The sequence below is a fragment of the Endocarpon pusillum genome (genome assembly GCF_000464535.1).
Source record: "Endocarpon pusillum Z07020 unplaced genomic scaffold scaffold799, whole genome shotgun sequence".
In the NCBI taxonomy this organism is placed as follows: Eukaryota; Fungi; Ascomycota; class Eurotiomycetes; order Verrucariales; family Verrucariaceae; genus Endocarpon; species Endocarpon pusillum.
Genome location: NW_006916661.1, coordinates 38,464 through 55,184, shown reverse-complemented (window position 1 = coordinate 55,184; position 16,721 = coordinate 38,464). Strand labels below are relative to the sequence as shown.

Sequence of the window (16,721 nt, the reverse complement as noted above, 5' to 3'; positions counted from 1 at the left end):
AGGCGGGATGGGACGGGCTAGACGTGTTGGGTCGCTGGAGGCGCGAGCTCAAGAACGACGCAATCAGCCCTGGCAGCATAAGGCAGGGGCCGGATGTAAGGCTAAGCAGCGACGCCGGCCGCTTCCTGTGCGATTTCATCTTCTACGAAAGCTTGAGCTGGCGCTGGAAAGAAGACCAGGAATGGCAAGAATTCCCATCTCGGCCCCAACACGACGAGGATCAACAGCCTCTTCCATCCGTACCGCTCACACCATCACCAGCGCTCGAGAGCCTGACCCCCAATTCAGAAATCCCCCGGGTCCGCAGCCGTGCGTTCTGCTTTTCTCGTATCGGCTCTCTTTATCCTCCAGCACTATTCCGGTCTTCAACCCAAAACCTAGCGCTCATGTCTTCATATCGTGTGATCTAGTTCCACTGGGGAGGAGGGATATGGACGGGGAGGAGGGGGGATGCCCGTGCGGTTGCCGAGCCCGAGCGCTGGTGAGACGAGAAGTAGGAGGGCATTGGTGGGCGTGGAATTTATGAGCTGAGCTGAGCTGGGCTGGGCTGAGCTGGGCGTAGCGTCCAGTGGTATCTTGGGATGATTATAGTACAGGACCTTTTCAAAGAATACTTACAGGCATGTGTAATACATAGTTATGAGCTTAGGGCGGAATTGGTAAACTAGCTGGTGGGGTTGGGGAGGGGAAGGGAAGGGAAAGGTGACTTTGGAGGTATGTGGGTTAGGGAGTTGGATTTACAGACAAGGATTGCGGCTGGAATTTTATGCCATCATTATGTAGCTACGTGTCAGCTCTTAAGTTATTGTCAAGATTTGGACGGAGTCCTGCTCCAGTCACAACAAAGATGTGACGTGAAAAGTGACACGGGACTCGCTCGGATGGAGCATAAAACTTTCGTACCATGATGTAGGTGGGGCAGGGCGTCACCTAAGACAAGGCTCACACAACAGTCAGACATGGAGAGAGAGACACGTTATGATTAAAGGTTTGTGATGAGACCAAGGCGGCAGGCATGAATGGCTATTCTGGCAGCTGCCAATTCTAACTCGCTCTTTACGCGCGCCCACCGCAAATATACATAGGCGCCAGTCTTCTCGCTCGCCTCGGTTAAGCCTCCTCCACGAGGCAAGACCACGATCCCCAGTAGGTATAGCACCGCATACAATACCACCTCTGCCAATATGCTTTACACGAATGCAATCCGAGCAGACCAAGCGATCCCATCATCCATGCAATCAAGATGGAAAAAGTATCTGTACAAGAGAAGGTATTGAACGAACTGGCTGGGATTACTAAAGCAAAAGAAGTGTGGTTCAAAAGCGAGAGACAAGTAGTAGTTTCCCAGAAGGGAAAATGGCAGGCGGGGTGGGATCTGCAAGTTGAGCCTTGAAAACGAGTGGTGGCATGCTGTCCATCCAAAGCGGGCCACTTCTGACCTCACTAGGAGAATGTGATCAACCTGTGTGTCTAGCGAGGGTGTATTAAAATCCAGAAGGCTCGGGCAAGACGTCCAGTTGGAAGTCAACCGCCACCAAAGCTCGATGATGTGCATATATGCTTTCAGGTAAAGCCAGATGACGATGTAGGACACCGATCTGGAGGGGTATAAAGTCATGTATAGCGTCAGTCCGCCGACCCAGAACGCCATGCCATGATGCATATGCTCTAGGATTCCAAACGCCAAGCGCCAGCGAATGCCCGAGAAATGCTAATAGGAGAACATCCGACGGTTTCGAAAGGAATGAGGATCATGAGCGCCACGGAAGTCTAGGTCGACCTTCTTGCCAGAAGCGAAGTCAGTCTCCATGGCAGAGTTGTGATGACTTCGGCTCGGACCAGTAGGACTGTCTTCCATGGAAGGTGAATGCTGGCCGAAAGCAAAAGTCTGCGCCCGCGCCAATTTGGATCGCTGCTTGACCTTGCCGAGACCCATCTCGCAGGCCCGCGCATGTTCCTGGGCGTCCATCTCGACATAGTTCTGTGGAAAGCACCTAGATCGATAATCGTTGAAAAATGAGCTATACCCACCGTCTAGAATGTATGTTTCGGGGTAGGTGAGTTGTGGGTAATGTTCAGCATTTGCTTGTCGATCTTTGCTACGAATAAACTTGGCCATAATAGGTGCACGATGAGCTGAATACTCGCAGTGGAAGATTAAAAGTGCTCTGGAGGTTGGCTCGACGTCGAAGAGCTGGGACGACAATTGCTCTTTGTCGTTGAAGTTGATGGCTCCGTCAATGTGACCGCCCTCGTACTCATATTCAAACCGACAGTCGATAATGACAAACTTCTCGTAAAGATGGTTGAATTTACCATCCAAAACCTCTACCAAGGTCTCTTTGGAGATTCGAGGCAAGTTGTTTGATTCATCTTGGCAGACAGTGTGAGGCAGTTGAGGAACATGCGGAGCTTCAACATCGGCAATTGGCGATAGAGATGCGACTCTCCCCTGGTTCATGACGTCCTCTGGATGCTCAAACATACTCAAGGACCTTCTGAATTGTTTGCGAGGTCGAGTGACAGGGTTTGAGTTCTTTCTCACGTGTCCGAGAGGCGAAGCATTTCGGCTGACATTGGCAAGCCCAGCAAAGGGTTGTCTTAACCGTGGTGGCGGCATCAGCGGATTACTTCGAACTACCAGCTTCTCCTTTGGGGGTGACTCGTCGAACGCTTCAGACAGATTACATAAGGAGGAGGAGGCCGCTTTCTGCGCTCCAATAACATTGCCGAACTTGAATAGGGGAGGTTGAGTCTCTGTCAAAGGCTTTTGAGGAATGGAACTGGTAGAAAGACCCTTGGTTCGAGATAGTGATGGACGACGGGGACCAGATTTTCTTCTCCTGAACATGATCAGCACGAAAATTTGTCAACTGGCCACAGATCTCACTCATGAGGAATGGTGAGCTGCGGAAACTGGAATGCAGGTGGCTCAATTGGTGATGGCTCTGACAGCATTGAAGAATCCGACGGGGTCAGTTCAGGTGTGGGAGACTGCAGCTCTATCTCGACAGTGCGGCTGAAGGCCGGCTTGTGTGGCAGGGGTGAGATGTCCATTGAGTCGCTGGTAGGTAATGGAGAGGATGAAGGGACCGGTGGTGTTGTAACGGTTTGAACTCCTGCCGAGCGTTGAGAAGTTATTCCATAGCAGCAACATCATTTACCCTTACCTCGTCCAGAGAGACCTCCCATGACCTGAGTAGAGAACAGTGCACGACGTGGAGTGGGTAGCTGTGGGCTACGGAGTGGTTAGCATGGTAGACGCTGTTGGGAGATTTGGACCATACCTCTGGTCAATATGAAAGTTCTGCGAGAGGTCCGCAGCCAAGCTAGCTGTTGGTGAAGAACCTCGAACGGGCTGCATACTAAAGTAATCAGAGCGAGCCTTCTTCATAGAAAGGTCTTTGAAGTTGAAGCAGTTTGGCCCAAAGCCCTTGATCGTTGCGTAGTTGGGATACGCAGTAGAAGCATCTGCCCTGAACCCACAGTGACCGCCTAAGAAAGCCGAGGAGTGCTGCATGGCAGCTAGTGGTGAAGAAGCTTCCATGTTGAGTATTTCTTTTCAATTGCAGATATTTGTGGTTGCAATGTGTAGGCCAATTGGGTTTGCCCCGCTAAGTACACTGGTTGTCCTGGCGAAAGCTGACCGATCCGGTTGTGCAACTTGTGGTATTCTGCAGCGAGCAAACACTCCGGGGTCTACACAAATGTAATTTTCTCTAGCTCCTCTTCCAATTGACAACAGCCTTTCCGCAAAGGTATACCCTGGTCCCCTAGGGAGCTCTACTGTGAGTACATCGAGGACGTGAGTTATTGGAAGGTCGAGAGGAGCGGGCGTGCGCTGAGGCTCGGAGAGAAGGCGAGACGAGGATGAAGCAGCCCGAGGAAAGGGGGAGGAGGAGGGAGGATGAGGTTGTCAGGAGGATGCCTGTCGAGGAGGGAGAGAAGGGAGTGAAGGAAGCAGGATAGCTCTTAAGAAAGACGAGCAGTTCTTTCCGTGTCTACAGCAACACGCTCCCAGGCTGGCAGCTACTAGTTAGTATCTCCTACGTACCTTTACTACTACTACTAAAGCGGGGCCTTCAGCTTGAGCCCTACCAATTGCTAAGTATCCACTTAGTCTTAGCCACTTAGCGAAGGAATGAGGCCCCATGAGCCATCACTATTAAGAAATCTGGTTCGGGTACAAGTAACCAACTCTCTCCACCCCCTTTCTATCCACTTAAGCTGTCTAGTCAATCACAGATCGTACCAAACAATAAGTAATCTCCTCTCTCAACGTCATTTTCTATGCCAACTCACCCATTTCTTTGGCGTGTCGCCTACGGAAACAGAGCAAGTTCAAGGACTAGTACACAATCCCACATCCCACCAAATGCCCGTCGAGTGGGTCAATGCACTGATGAGGAGCTGACAGGTGCTATGTGACTGGCCCCCTACGTCGCTGCAGCCAAGATGAGCCACGGCGCCAGTCTACGTCCGGGCACTGGCCAATCCCACTCTTCATCTGACAAAACCTCTTCAGGTTGTCCTTTGATACCGGAAGCTGCAGGGTGATGGTCTGCACTTCGAGCAGCCATGATTGTATCCACGGCATTTCTGAGCTCATACTGGTCAACATGTCTTCCCGCTCCTTTTCTTACGGCACAGAAACTTTCTATCCACCGGGGCTTATGAAGAACTCAGCAACAATGAAAATTGGATGCCGCGCCATATAACTACTAAGTTGGCAGGACCACAGGATCGACCGTGGCTTGAAGAATGCTATGCAAAATGGCTGCGCACAGTCCGCATTCGAGGCTGAAAACCTCGATCACCCGTCACCCATTCCCCATCCCAACAAGCTTCAATCGCTTAACCAACTATCTTTGGACTGAGTTCGTCCTAATCGCACCGGCTTGTCGATATTTGACGACATCGTACACTATTTTCCACAATACCATGGTACTACGTATTGCGCAACAGACGGCTGTTTGATATCATTGTAAGTCCCTCATCACCGCATTGCTGACCAGAATCAAGACATTTCTAATTTTCTAGTCAAACACTCAGAGAAATGTAGCCCGCTGAAAGCGAATCCACCAATCATTTCCCAGAGCGCTTCTTTAACGGCGCAGCAAAATCAGACTTGGTGTTTCCATCACTTTTTTCCTCCAATGATCGATCCCATACTCTTACCCGAGTAGCTATCCACGAACTGACTCCAACTCCATGTAATGTTTGTTTTGTGTGTTTTGGGAAAGGCCACGGAGCCAATCTCTCCGGTGCTGAATTCACCTCAATTCAAGGATTAAAATTAAGCTTGATGTTATGGCCACGGGGATCTGCGGTGGTTCATCGTGATCGATGAACCTCACAAAGTGCGATCATCTCGATCATCTCCTATTACGGACGTCGGACTTGATCATTGAAGCAGGGTAACAAGGCCATTGGCCTAATTGATGCAAACCGCAGAACGGCGTGGGACAACTCGCTTATGCACAAGGCTGGCTAGCAGTATCGTAACACTTTATGGGTGTTGATTCCATGATGCACATCATTATGGTTTTCATCGGCTGGAAATCATGATGCAGGATGCAATCCTCGTTCCTGGCATGGCCGGGAAGACACACGATTGGTTGTTTCGTTGTTTTCCTATTCCAACAAAGATTTTCTTGGCTAATTCAGTGGTCAATTCTCGCACTTGCAAGGTTACAATCAAGTTGTGAAAGCCCCCCAAGGCTGGTTGCTAGATATTACTACGTAGTACACCAGCTGCTTCGGTCGTGTCGGTTACGCGTATCAAATTCGGAGGACAATGGAGCTACTCAGCGCGCTACACGTAAACAAAACAGGATTTGACTTCTCGCTAAAATGCGAAACCGGCGCCAGATCTCGTGACTGCATATGACGTCAAGCTAATCATGCACTCCTTCGGATCGGAACCAGCATCTTTGACTGCATTGTTGTATTCTACCACTATCAATCCGCGGGTCGGTACATTCGCATATTTCAGCTCAGGTCACATGAAGCATACATGTTGAGACTTTCTAGTCAGACTCTTGCCCTATGGTAAAGTTGTCTTTTAGAAGGATGAATCTGCAGACATCATAAGCGAAAGCAAGTTTCCAACGATGATACCAGAAAACTTGGTGGATCACGGATGGATCCGATGACGGAATAACTCCGAATCGTCCATGTATGATAAAATTCTGTTCTATTTCACCACCTTTTCTCAGGCAGTCGATGGGTGGAGACTTTATTCCAGTCTGTACCTCTCCATCTGTCATGTTTGTCTCGTCCCACTTCTCAAATCCAACTGTCAAGATGGAGTTACCGCTTGGCTGGGGTTTGAGCATGGGAGGCTTTTCATATCCTAATGTTATTCATTCGCTGCTTGGCGTGTCCCTGTGCCTGTTCAATGCACCCAATACTGAAGTGCACCAATGCAAAGTGTACACTTTCTGTCCATCACTTTGTTATATCATACGCTATTCATCTTTGTATACATTCATCTTGTCATAGTCGTTTTCTCCTAACCAGCAATGCTATAGACTGTTGTGTTAGCCTAATGAGCCTTCAGACCGGCTATAGCCCAGAACTTCTTGTCGCCGAGAAGGTTTCTGAGAAGTTTTGAATTGCACTGAAAGAGTCCCCACAACGCTCAAATCAAGCGTATCCTCACCTCCTTCACAACTGCTTTCACACTCAACCGTTCCAAATGTCCTGATATCCACACAGGCGTCTGGGCGTCTGGCGTCTACTCCGCCAATGTTGCGACACCAAGAAAGACCGCTTACTCATCCTCAAATATTTCTGAATTAAAGCAAAAAGATTTCATCACCCGGTAAGGGACTGGTTGAGTTGATCAAGAAGTTGGCTTCAAATACAACTCTTATCCGCCCGATTCTGAAATGCTCCGGAACCCCACCCTCGTGCTCGAAATCATAACCCGCCACGACCCTATTACACACCAAAAGTCCTTCCTACATCTCGACCAGCTCCCCTGCCTCCCCATATTCGTCGCTGCTCTTCTTAACAAAAGAGGATATTCTACGCGAACGTGACATTGTTGGTGCCAAGTGAGAAACACCAGGCACACAGGCTAATTGCACACATTGGAGCTTAGCTAGACACCATATCGCTAGGCACAAAATCAATGGTCCCGTGCTAGATTTTGTGAGAGGAGTGGGGGGAGGGGGGCCGCTGATATGCAGAGCGCATGTGAAAATTAGGGTAATTTAAATGAGGAAGAAGGGAACGGCACTGTAGGATGAATTAATGGGAAGGTGGATGGAGAGGCTGGAAGGATGATAGATGTTTCCTCAGAAGAAGGGGAAGGGGTGAGGACAAGGTAGATAGATACTAGTGGTGCAAGAAGTAGAAAGATTGGGGTGTAATCAACACTCTTCAAGTGCGACAATTCTGCACACCGGTGGCATGAGTGATCTGAACAAAGCATTTTACCCGTTCATGGTTTCTTAACCGAGTTGAGCATGATGAGCTGATAGGTGAAAGCAGAGCCCAGGTTTAGGTAGCCATAGCATGATGTATCAAGTTTGTTGGTAAAAACGGAATTTCCACACAAATCATTCAATCGCTGTGCGTAAATTATATTATGTGGAAATCCTCGTCTATAACGCCCAACACCACAAAGCGGGCCACCCCACAAAGCGGGCCAATTTCGGGTCACCCACAAAAAACCACCCTCAAATTTCTAACGCTTATTACTCCACCAATTTACGTCCAAATGGCCTCAAACCAAGAGCAATTGATTCAGCAGGCGTTAAATGACCTAGATATAGGTGCTGAGAAGTCAATTCGCAAGGTAGCTGCCAAATACAGGGTTTCAAAAACGACTGTGGCTTACCGACGCAGAGGTCGCAACCCACGTACGCAAGCCAATCGCAGGACTCAACGCCTATCCCTAGAAGAAGAAAAAACTCTAATTCAGTGGATTCGAGATCTACAGCGGCAGAATCTATGCCCAAATTACCCTAGAATTCGCTCTTTTGTGTACGAAATCCTGCGAAATCGAGGCGATTCGCGGCCCCTGGGCAAGAACTATGTATCTCGCTTCATTTCTCGCCATTCAGAGCTTCGAACAAGCAGATCTCGAGCTATGGATATTAAGCGCCTCTCTGCGCTTGATCCTACGGTTATAGAGAGCTTCTTCTCTGAATTTGAACAGCTCCGAAGTCAGTATGGCGTCGAAATAGAGAATATCTGGAATATGGATGAAACAGGCTTTCAAATGGGTCAAACAACAAGCAATTTTGTGGCCTATGACGCCTCTATAGGGCGCCCTGTTGCTCCGCAGCCAGATAATACGCAATGGGTCACAATTATTGAGTGTATCTCATATCACCGCGCCCTAAAGCCCTATCTCATCTTTTGTGGCAAGGCACCAGAGCTACATATGTTCCCTGCTATTGATGAGCTACCTGACATTATTTGGGCCTTCTCTCTAAAGGGATGGACTGATAATGAGCTTGGTATTGATTGGCTAAGGCGGATATTTATTCCACAGAGGCCTATAGGCAAGCATTCTATTCTGATTCTTGATGGCCATGACAGTCATTCTACAGGCCTATTTCAGTATCTCTGCCTTCAAAACGACATCCATCCACTCTATCTACCAGCTCATGCCTCTCATAAGCTTCAACCACTCGATTTAGGACCCTTTTCGCCTCTCAAAGCAGCATATGGCCAATTAGTACAAAGATTTGCACTAACAGGCCTTGCAACACTCAACCGCAGAGTATTTACCAAGCTCTATATTGAAGCACGTCAAACTACATTTACTGAGCGAAATATTCGTGCTGGATGGCATCGTACAGGAATTTGGCCTCTAAATAAGCAAAAACTACTCAATGACCCTGAAATTCGAAATTTTGGACGTACTACGCCTGAGTATCAACCCCCAGCTACGTCAGATGGTCTCTATAGCACTCCAAAGCAGAGTGACAATTTACGCGCACTAATTCGTCAAATTGAGGCCAAAACAACGCCTCAAACAAGACGCGCTGTACGAAAGCTTGGCCACAGCGCTATTCAAGAGCATACTGGCGCTCAATTGCTTCGAACGCAGCTCCGAGAGCTACGTCAATTGGCTTTGAAGCAAGAGCTTACCAAACGCTCAAAAAGGATACAAAAAGAGACAAAGCAGCGGTCGTGGAATCTCGAACAGGTCAGGGCTGCTCTAGCGCCTAAAAAGGTCCATTTCGTACGCAAGGAGGGCGGCGAAAAGCGAATTCTGCGTACTGTTACATTAGAATAGGCCTATAGAAGCTATTTCTATCGAAATTAGCCAATTTGAATGAGTATAGCATCTCTAATGCAGTAGAATTTGGTGTTGTTGCTAACCCGAAATTGGCCCGCTTTGTGGGGTGGCCCGCTTTGTGGTGTTGGGCGTTAGTGTTTTAAAAAGGGCTGTATTAGGACAGAAAGAGAGTGTCGACTTTTCCACGCAAATACCAACCCTGCTTACCAAGGAATCTATAATTATCCCCCCTCGAATTTTACTATTTTGAACTCACAACTCACAGGCTACGATATTGAAATGGCAAGCAAGCGTCGCAGAGACGTCGCGACCCTAGACACCCAACTGATAGAGATTTATGATGATCTGGCGAACGAGCATGAGGAGATTCGCTTAAGAGCTGCCCATACGCTTCTGTCGAAATTTGCCTCACTAGATTCCAACTCCGAACAAAAAATAAAGACAATACTACAACGTCTCTTCAGAGGCTTATGTAGCAGCCGCAAAGCAGCTCGGCTTGGATTTTCCATTGCTCTGACCGAGTTCCTCGCACAAATCTTTCAGTCTCCAGTCGAGCAGCCAGGTTTGGCGCGAAGTGATATTTTGGATATACTCGACAAGCAGACCTCCCCCGAGGGTTCTACATCAGGCCAGGTCTGCAACATCCTGGTGATTGATTGATTTGATAGCCTATGCTGACGATATCCAGGATGAGCGAGATCACTACTTCGGCCGGGTTTTTGGTGCCGAAGCGATTGTGAAATCATGCATTCTCTTTAGGCCTCACCCTTCTTTGCCGTTATGGCGGGATTTGCTGCAATTCAGCTGCGACCTTGCACTCAAGAAGCCATGGTTACGGCAAGAGTGTGGCTGGCTGTTGTTCACTTCACTCAGCTATCTTCGAGCTTCAAGCCTTGACGCAGAGTTTGCAGTAGCCATTATTGAGTCGCTGAAAGCTAATAGTCTAGTCCGCACCCCAGAAGGGGTGGCAATCTGGCTTGAGATCGAAACATGCTTCGCAGATGCCACGTTGCCTAAAGGTGTTTGGAAGCATCGCGATCCCTTGTGCAAAGGGGAAGCCGCTTTACTCTCAGATGTTATGAAGCATGCCAAAGCCAAGCAGCTGACTGACTCTGGCGAATCTGCTACATCACAAGGCGCAGCGACTTGGAGCCAACAACTCCACTTTTCGTGGGATGTGATACTCAGCAATCTGTTTCTTCCTGCTGATCAAAATGCAAAAGTCTCGTCCAAGCGGATCACGTTTGCGCAGTTCTGGACGGATGTCGTCGACAGTGAGTAATCATCGTTCCTAGATTTGGCTGGAAGCAGACTTAATTTTTATAGAAAGTCTTCTTTTACCTAGCAGTAGCCCGGAGCGAAAGCATTGGGGCTTGCTACTCCTTGCTAAAGCTGTGGCCACTTCACCGTCCGAATATCTCAAGAATATCTTTACACCAAATACGGCACTAGTCTGGGCTCATCATCTCGGGATGGATGAGCGGTATCTACACAGAAGCGCCAAAAAGGCCGTACAAGCACTACAAGCTCGGGCGAATCGAGACCCTAGCATTGTCTCACCCGCAATTCAAGGTCTTGTACTTACGGCTTCAGGCTTGTATAACTTTGACACCATAACGAAGACCAAAACAATCGTTAAACTCCTGTCAGTGGCAGACTTGTCCTCACTGGAGGATCTTGTTCCAGCAGTCTGTGAGGTCATAGAGCAAACAGAGGCTACTGATGAAAAGCAAGCCGATGCCAAAAGAAGATCATTCGCTGACATTCTTGTATCAATATGCGCTCGGACAGTCGTCCTGGTCAATGGGAAGAATGAGGATCCCAATCCAGTGGCTGAGATGGTTCTAGATACTTTGATCGGACTTGCCTATTCGAACAAGTCGCTGCGTCCGGGCTGTAGAATGTTTAAGCCCCTACCAAGTTTTGAATGCAGAAAATACTTACGGTCGCGCATTAAAACGTGCTTAGATCAGAGCTCGCAGCATCGCGCCATGAAACTCTGGTTGCTCAGACATACCATTCATCGCCTCAAGGACGTCCATGAGCAAGCAGATCATGAACATGCGATTGTTGAGTTCGATGAAAAGACCGAGAAAATCGTTGAAAAGGCGTGGAAAAGACTCAGAAAGGTCGCTAAGACTGTAAGTCTAACAATATCTTTAGTAACGGACATAGTCCTAATTGAGAGTGCAGACCTCGGAAGCAAGCATCCAATCTAGCAAGGCACCGGCAACTGAACTCCTCGAGATGCTCTACGGCTTAGCAATACTGCAGGTCTATGATGGAGACACCGATGCACCTGGAATACTGCAGGACCTCAATGACTACCAACACAGCCTTCGTCGACATTCATCTGACCACAATCAAACAGGAGATTCAGATCCCATGCTCGAAATTCTGTTAAGCTTTGCATCTAAGCCTTTACGATTCTTCCACCAGGCAGGTTTGCAAGCCTTTCAGGCCTTTTCAAGCCAGATTTCACGCCAGGGACTACAGTCTCTGATACGAGTAGGTCTGTTTGTAGTCTCGTGAGAGTCAATACTCACATCGTCATAGGTATTGGAGACGAAAGAAAGCTCCTCAGGAACACAGGATATTTTCGATTTCGACGAGGGTGCTAATCATCCACTGGGAGACGTCGAACATGATCAAAGCAATGGCCATATCTCCAGCTCTACTACATCAGATGCAGAATTGCTCGATTCTGATGTGGAGCAAATTTCTGCAAAGAGTTCATCAATCGGGGAGGGCTCGGATGAAGGAATTGAAGACGATCAAGCTGAGCTGGAGGCTTTTGATGCTAAGCTTGCAGCTGCTCTGGGAACCCGCAAGGGGCGGGACGATGTCGATGCAGAAGACACCGAAGGCTCAGATGAGGACATGTATGAAGAAGACATGGACGAACAGGAGATGGAAGCATTAGATGAGAAACTCGCCGAGGTATTTAGAGCACAGAAACCCACAACTAACAAGAAGCAAGAGCGGAAGGACACGAAAGAAGCAGTCATAAACTTCAAGAGGAGGGTCTTGGACCTGGTCGAAGTATATTTGAAAGAAGAACAATTGAATCCGCTTGCGCTGGATCTGGTGCTACCACTGATCAGAACTGCAAGAACGACTAGTGCGAAGCAGATCTCGAATCGAGCCCATGACGTCTTGCAAGGCTTCTATTCCAGATGCAAGGGAAGCAACGTGCCAGTGATTGATGATGGCGGCGGTGCTGTCAATGAAGTCCTGACTTATCTCAAATTGGTCCACGAAGAAGCAGGACGGGACAACTCTGGTGCACATGCCGCCGCTTGCAGTCGAGCAAGTATTCTGCTGGTCAAGGTTCTGATGAAAGCACAGGTCAACGTGGGGATGATGGTCGATGTCTATGCGGAGACAAGGAAAAGGCAGCTGTTGGATCCGAACTGCATGGTACAGCCGATATTTTTCACCGAGTGGAACAACTGGTGCGTCACTGCGAGAGATCAACTGGCGAGTTGAGACACAGTTCGAGTTAGCATGAGCAGTCAAGCAAGCGCTTGGTCGGTAATCATTATTCCATCAAAGCGAAGTGTTTCCCAGCGCACTGTGCACATGAAATAGTGGGCGACTGGAGAACTTGAAGGCAGAATGCTTGGCAAGACTGGCATCAATATGCGCTAAACCCAGAACAGACAATTATCAACATGCAGAATTGGCAGACCGCATCTTCCCACCTACAACTTTTGCAGTACAACTTGAATGCCAGCATTTGATAACTGCAGCTAATAACGACAGTGCATTGCGTAGAGCTTCATCGAATCATTCACAGTCATTATCAGGATGTCGGTCTCGGAAGACCTCATCAATTTCGACCTCATCGAGACCCATAAGGAAAACATACAACAACTTCCTAGCGGTCGATCAGCACGACAGCTGGTCAACATATTATCGCCAACGCCGACCGGCAAACTGCAGTCTCCCTCTCTCGATGACACCAAGACTCTGAACGATGCGATACGACATGAATATGAACATGAAGTGCAAAACATTGCAGAATCAGATGACCCTCTGGACGTGTTCGACAGGTACGTCAAGTGGACGCTGAATGCCTATCCTTCTGCTCAAGCGACGCCGCAATCCCAATTGCTCCCTCTGCTCGAGCGTGCAACCAAAACCTTCCTGGCTTCCTCACATTACAAGAATGATCCCCGGTATCTGAAGCTATGGCTGCATTACATCAGATGGTTCTCCGATGCGCCGCGCGAGACATTTGCTTACCTATCTCGACACAATATTGCTGAAGGCCTCGCGCTGTTTTATGAAGAATTCGCCACATGGCTGGAAAGCGCAGGGCGCTGGAGCCAAGCTGAACAGGTCTACAAGCTCGGAATTGAGAGGGAAGCTCGACCTGCGGAGAGATTGATGCGGAAGTTCGGCCAATTTCAGCAGCGTTTTGCTGCCAGACCACAAGATCCGAACGAGCCAACCTCACCCGCATTACCAACAGTACGGCCGGCATTGGCTGCAAAGATCGACCCATTCGCATCCACACCTCGATCGAATGACCCTCAAGCGGCTCAACGCGTCGGAAGTGGAACCTCGTCAAGACCAGCGAAAGCCAAGATGGCAGTCTTCTCTGATTCTGGCAACGCGACACCGCCTGCTACCGCACCACCAGTGGAGGGATGGCAGAGCATTGGATCATTGCACGAAAGGAAGAAGGAGAACGCAATGGCGGCAAAGCCATGGGTAGGGGAGACATTGAAGGCTGGTAAGCGGGCTGGAACCACGGAGAAGATGACGATATTCAAAGACCAGGTCAGTACCGTACCCGATGAGATCATTCTCTAAATCCTCACATTTACGAATATAGGACTAACGGATGGCAATCATGTTGTGTTGATAATTAGACCTTACGAATACAAGAAACCAACCAAGCCTATACCGCCCCTAATCCTCCACCCCCCGTGATGAATTCCAAGACGGGGAGGCCAGAACGTGTTTTCGTGAACCTGGAAGCTGTGTATCCAAATTCTGCTAATCCTGCAGACGAGATGAGTTTCGATGAATTAAGGGCTATACACAGGGGCTGGGCAGACAAGGACTGGAGGGAAGAAAGCAAAAGGGCTTTGCAGGCTATTTCAGGGAATACTCAACGCTCACCACCCAGCCTGAGCAATGCTGTGATGGATAAGCTGTCAAAAGAACTTGAGAAGAAAGCATGTATAGACGAGAATGAAAGCTCCCAGCAATCTACTCCTACCACCAACAGCCAGAATCAGAGCCAGGAGGTCAGACCAGCAAAGCAGAGGAGGATGAAGATTAGAGAAGTCAAACAAGAAACCCAGACAAGTAAGCAACTGCTACCTCAATTGCTACCTTAGCCTTCCACCATGACCAGCTAACATGTGCCAGTCAAAACAAACTTGGCCTCTCCCACTGGCCCTAAGATCCGACGGAAACTGACAGCGGAGCCAACAATGACCTTTCATAGCAAAGCTGCCACAAACGATGTTTATGATCTATTTAACCAACCACTTAAGTGTGAAGCACCCAAAGAAGATACTCAAAGTGCAGGTGAAAGCGATATTGACGATGATGGCTATTCAACAGCTGGCGAAAGCACAGGGACTGGGATGATATCCGGAGCGGTAAGTGAATCTGGAAACGAAGACACAAGTGTTTCTGTCCGCACTACCATGACCGGGGATGAGGAGACCAGTAATGGTACAGTAAACACAGCAGAAACGGGTGGTGAATGGACTGAATTCTCCACCAGCAAACACATTCCACCACAGAATTTGACTGGTCACCAAGGCTCAGATGAGGCCCCTTTGATCCAGCACGTGGACAACACGTTTTCCAACATGGCTGTTGAGCATGCTCATCCTGAGGAGGAGCTCAGTACGCCCATAGAGCCAGAGGTGCAAGTGGTGGAGACAACGGCCAACACTCCCTTTGTTCCCATCCCGCCAGAAGATTATAATCCAGCTCCTCTGCGAACATTCCGTGACCCATCAAACGTTGCACAAAGCAGGCTCCCTTTCATGACTCCCATTGTTGAGAAGACTGAATCGTCGCTAGCAGCCAACACCGTCTATCAAAAGGGAGAGCAAGATTATTTTACCGCCAGAACACCTTCACGATCAAGCTCAAGCAAGATTGACAGCCCATCGAAGATTGGAGTGGACAGATTACTTGTCAGCAGTCCCTTTGCCGAAAATGCGTCACCTCATCGAAGTGGTGGTAGGGCGAGGTCACCTACCCAGCTGGATTTTCCAGTTTCGCCATCGCCAAAATCCAAGAGAGCGTCAAGAAGTGTACTTGAAGAGCAGGAAGATGACTTGTCCAGTCCGAGAAAGAAGCTTCAGATCACCAGAGGACATGGCTCACCCACCAAAATCAAGGTCAAAGTGACGACAACACCAAGCTCACCAACAACAGCGGACCATGAAGATGGCTTCATCAAAGCCGCGATTCCCACCCAAACAACAAACCCAGCAACAGAGAAGAGTCCCATCATTACCGATCTACAATGCAACCCTACCGAACCATCCATCCGCAACCAGATCCTAGCCAACATCCAACCGCCGCTTTCATCCTACACTGGCTTTTTCAACCACCCGGACCACACGTTTGGAAGATACACCCAACTCCAAAAGTACGCCAAGAAGGTGCAAGACAGCAAAACCAAGTCCTCACCCCGAAAAACCAATGACAAGAGCCCACCCGGCCCCGCCGGTCCTGTCCTTCACCAGCGCCTCCCGCGTCTACGCCGTGAAGCGTGAACTCGGTCAAGGAGCCTTCGCGCCCGTCTACCTAGTCGACAGCTACGATCCAGATCGGCCGGTCGAAGACAACGATCCCAATCAACCGTCTGACTCTGACTCCGAGTCGCAAGAGAAAGGAAGAAGAAGAAGAAGAGGCAACCTCGAAGCCATAAAAGCCGAATCCCCACCCTCGCAAGCCATCTGGGAATTCCACATCATCCGCACCATCCACCGTCGCCTGCTCAACAAGAACAACAACAACAACAATTCCAGTTCCCAAGATGAATGCCGCGCCCTCGACTCCATCATCACCGCCCACGAACTCCACGCCTTTGCCGACGAAGCATATCTGGTCCTCGATTTCTGTCCCACGGGCACGCTGCTCGATCTCATCAATCTCGTGCGAGCGGACAACAAGCGCGCGGGCAAAGCGGCGGCGGACGCGGCCGGCCTGGATGAGGTGCTCGCCATGTTCTTCACCGTCGAGCTACTCCGCACGGTGGAGAGTCTGCATGGGGCGGGGATCCTGCACGGCGATCTGAAGGGCGACAATTGCCTCATCCGCCTCCCCTGCAACTTCTCCACCGCAAAGCAAAGCCTAGACCTGGGCGCGTACACGGCGGATGGAAGCAACGGCTGGGCCGGGGTGGGCATCACGCTGATCGACTTCGGGCGCGGCATCGACGTGACGGATTTCCCCGCGCGCGTCGGCTTCATCG

General features: G+C 49.3%; 3 protein-coding genes across 3 annotated transcripts in view; 2 read left to right on the top strand and 1 right to left on the bottom strand.

The window, feature by feature from the left end:
* Nucleotides 1–1,711: 1,711 nt before the first annotated feature.
* Nucleotides 1,712–3,547, bottom strand: EPUS_08211 (uncharacterized protein; the record flags this gene model as incomplete). The annotated part of the gene is made up of 4 exons (XM_007808019.1): nucleotides 1,712–2,843; nucleotides 2,891–3,119; nucleotides 3,171–3,238; nucleotides 3,288–3,547. 4 exons carry the CDS (start codon nucleotides 3,545–3,547, stop codon nucleotides 1,712–1,714), a joined length of 1,689 nt encoding a protein of 562 aa, XP_007806210.1.
* A 4,182-nt stretch (nucleotides 3,548–7,729) lies between these two features.
* Nucleotides 7,730–12,751, top strand: EPUS_08210 (uncharacterized protein; the record flags this gene model as incomplete). The annotated part of the gene is made up of 6 exons (XM_007808018.1): nucleotides 7,730–9,239; nucleotides 9,528–9,895; nucleotides 9,951–10,536; nucleotides 10,589–11,403; nucleotides 11,456–11,770; nucleotides 11,819–12,751. 6 exons carry the CDS (start codon nucleotides 7,730–7,732, stop codon nucleotides 12,749–12,751), a joined length of 4,527 nt encoding a protein of 1,508 aa, XP_007806209.1.
* Nucleotides 12,752–13,072: 321 nt separating this feature from the next.
* EPUS_08209 (uncharacterized protein) overlaps nucleotides 13,073–16,721 on the top strand; it is a gene marked incomplete at both ends in the record, with an annotated part of 5,030 nt that continues 1,381 nt past the window's right edge. Inside the window, 4 exons of the mRNA XM_007808017.1 lie at nucleotides 13,073–14,050; nucleotides 14,143–14,584; nucleotides 14,648–15,893; nucleotides 16,144–16,648. Of these exons, the coding sequence (XP_007806208.1) occupies nucleotides 13,073–14,050; nucleotides 14,143–14,584; nucleotides 14,648–15,893; nucleotides 16,144–16,648 (3,171 nt within the window). The remainder of the gene's footprint in view (nucleotides 14,051–14,142; nucleotides 14,585–14,647; nucleotides 15,894–16,143; nucleotides 16,649–16,721) is intronic.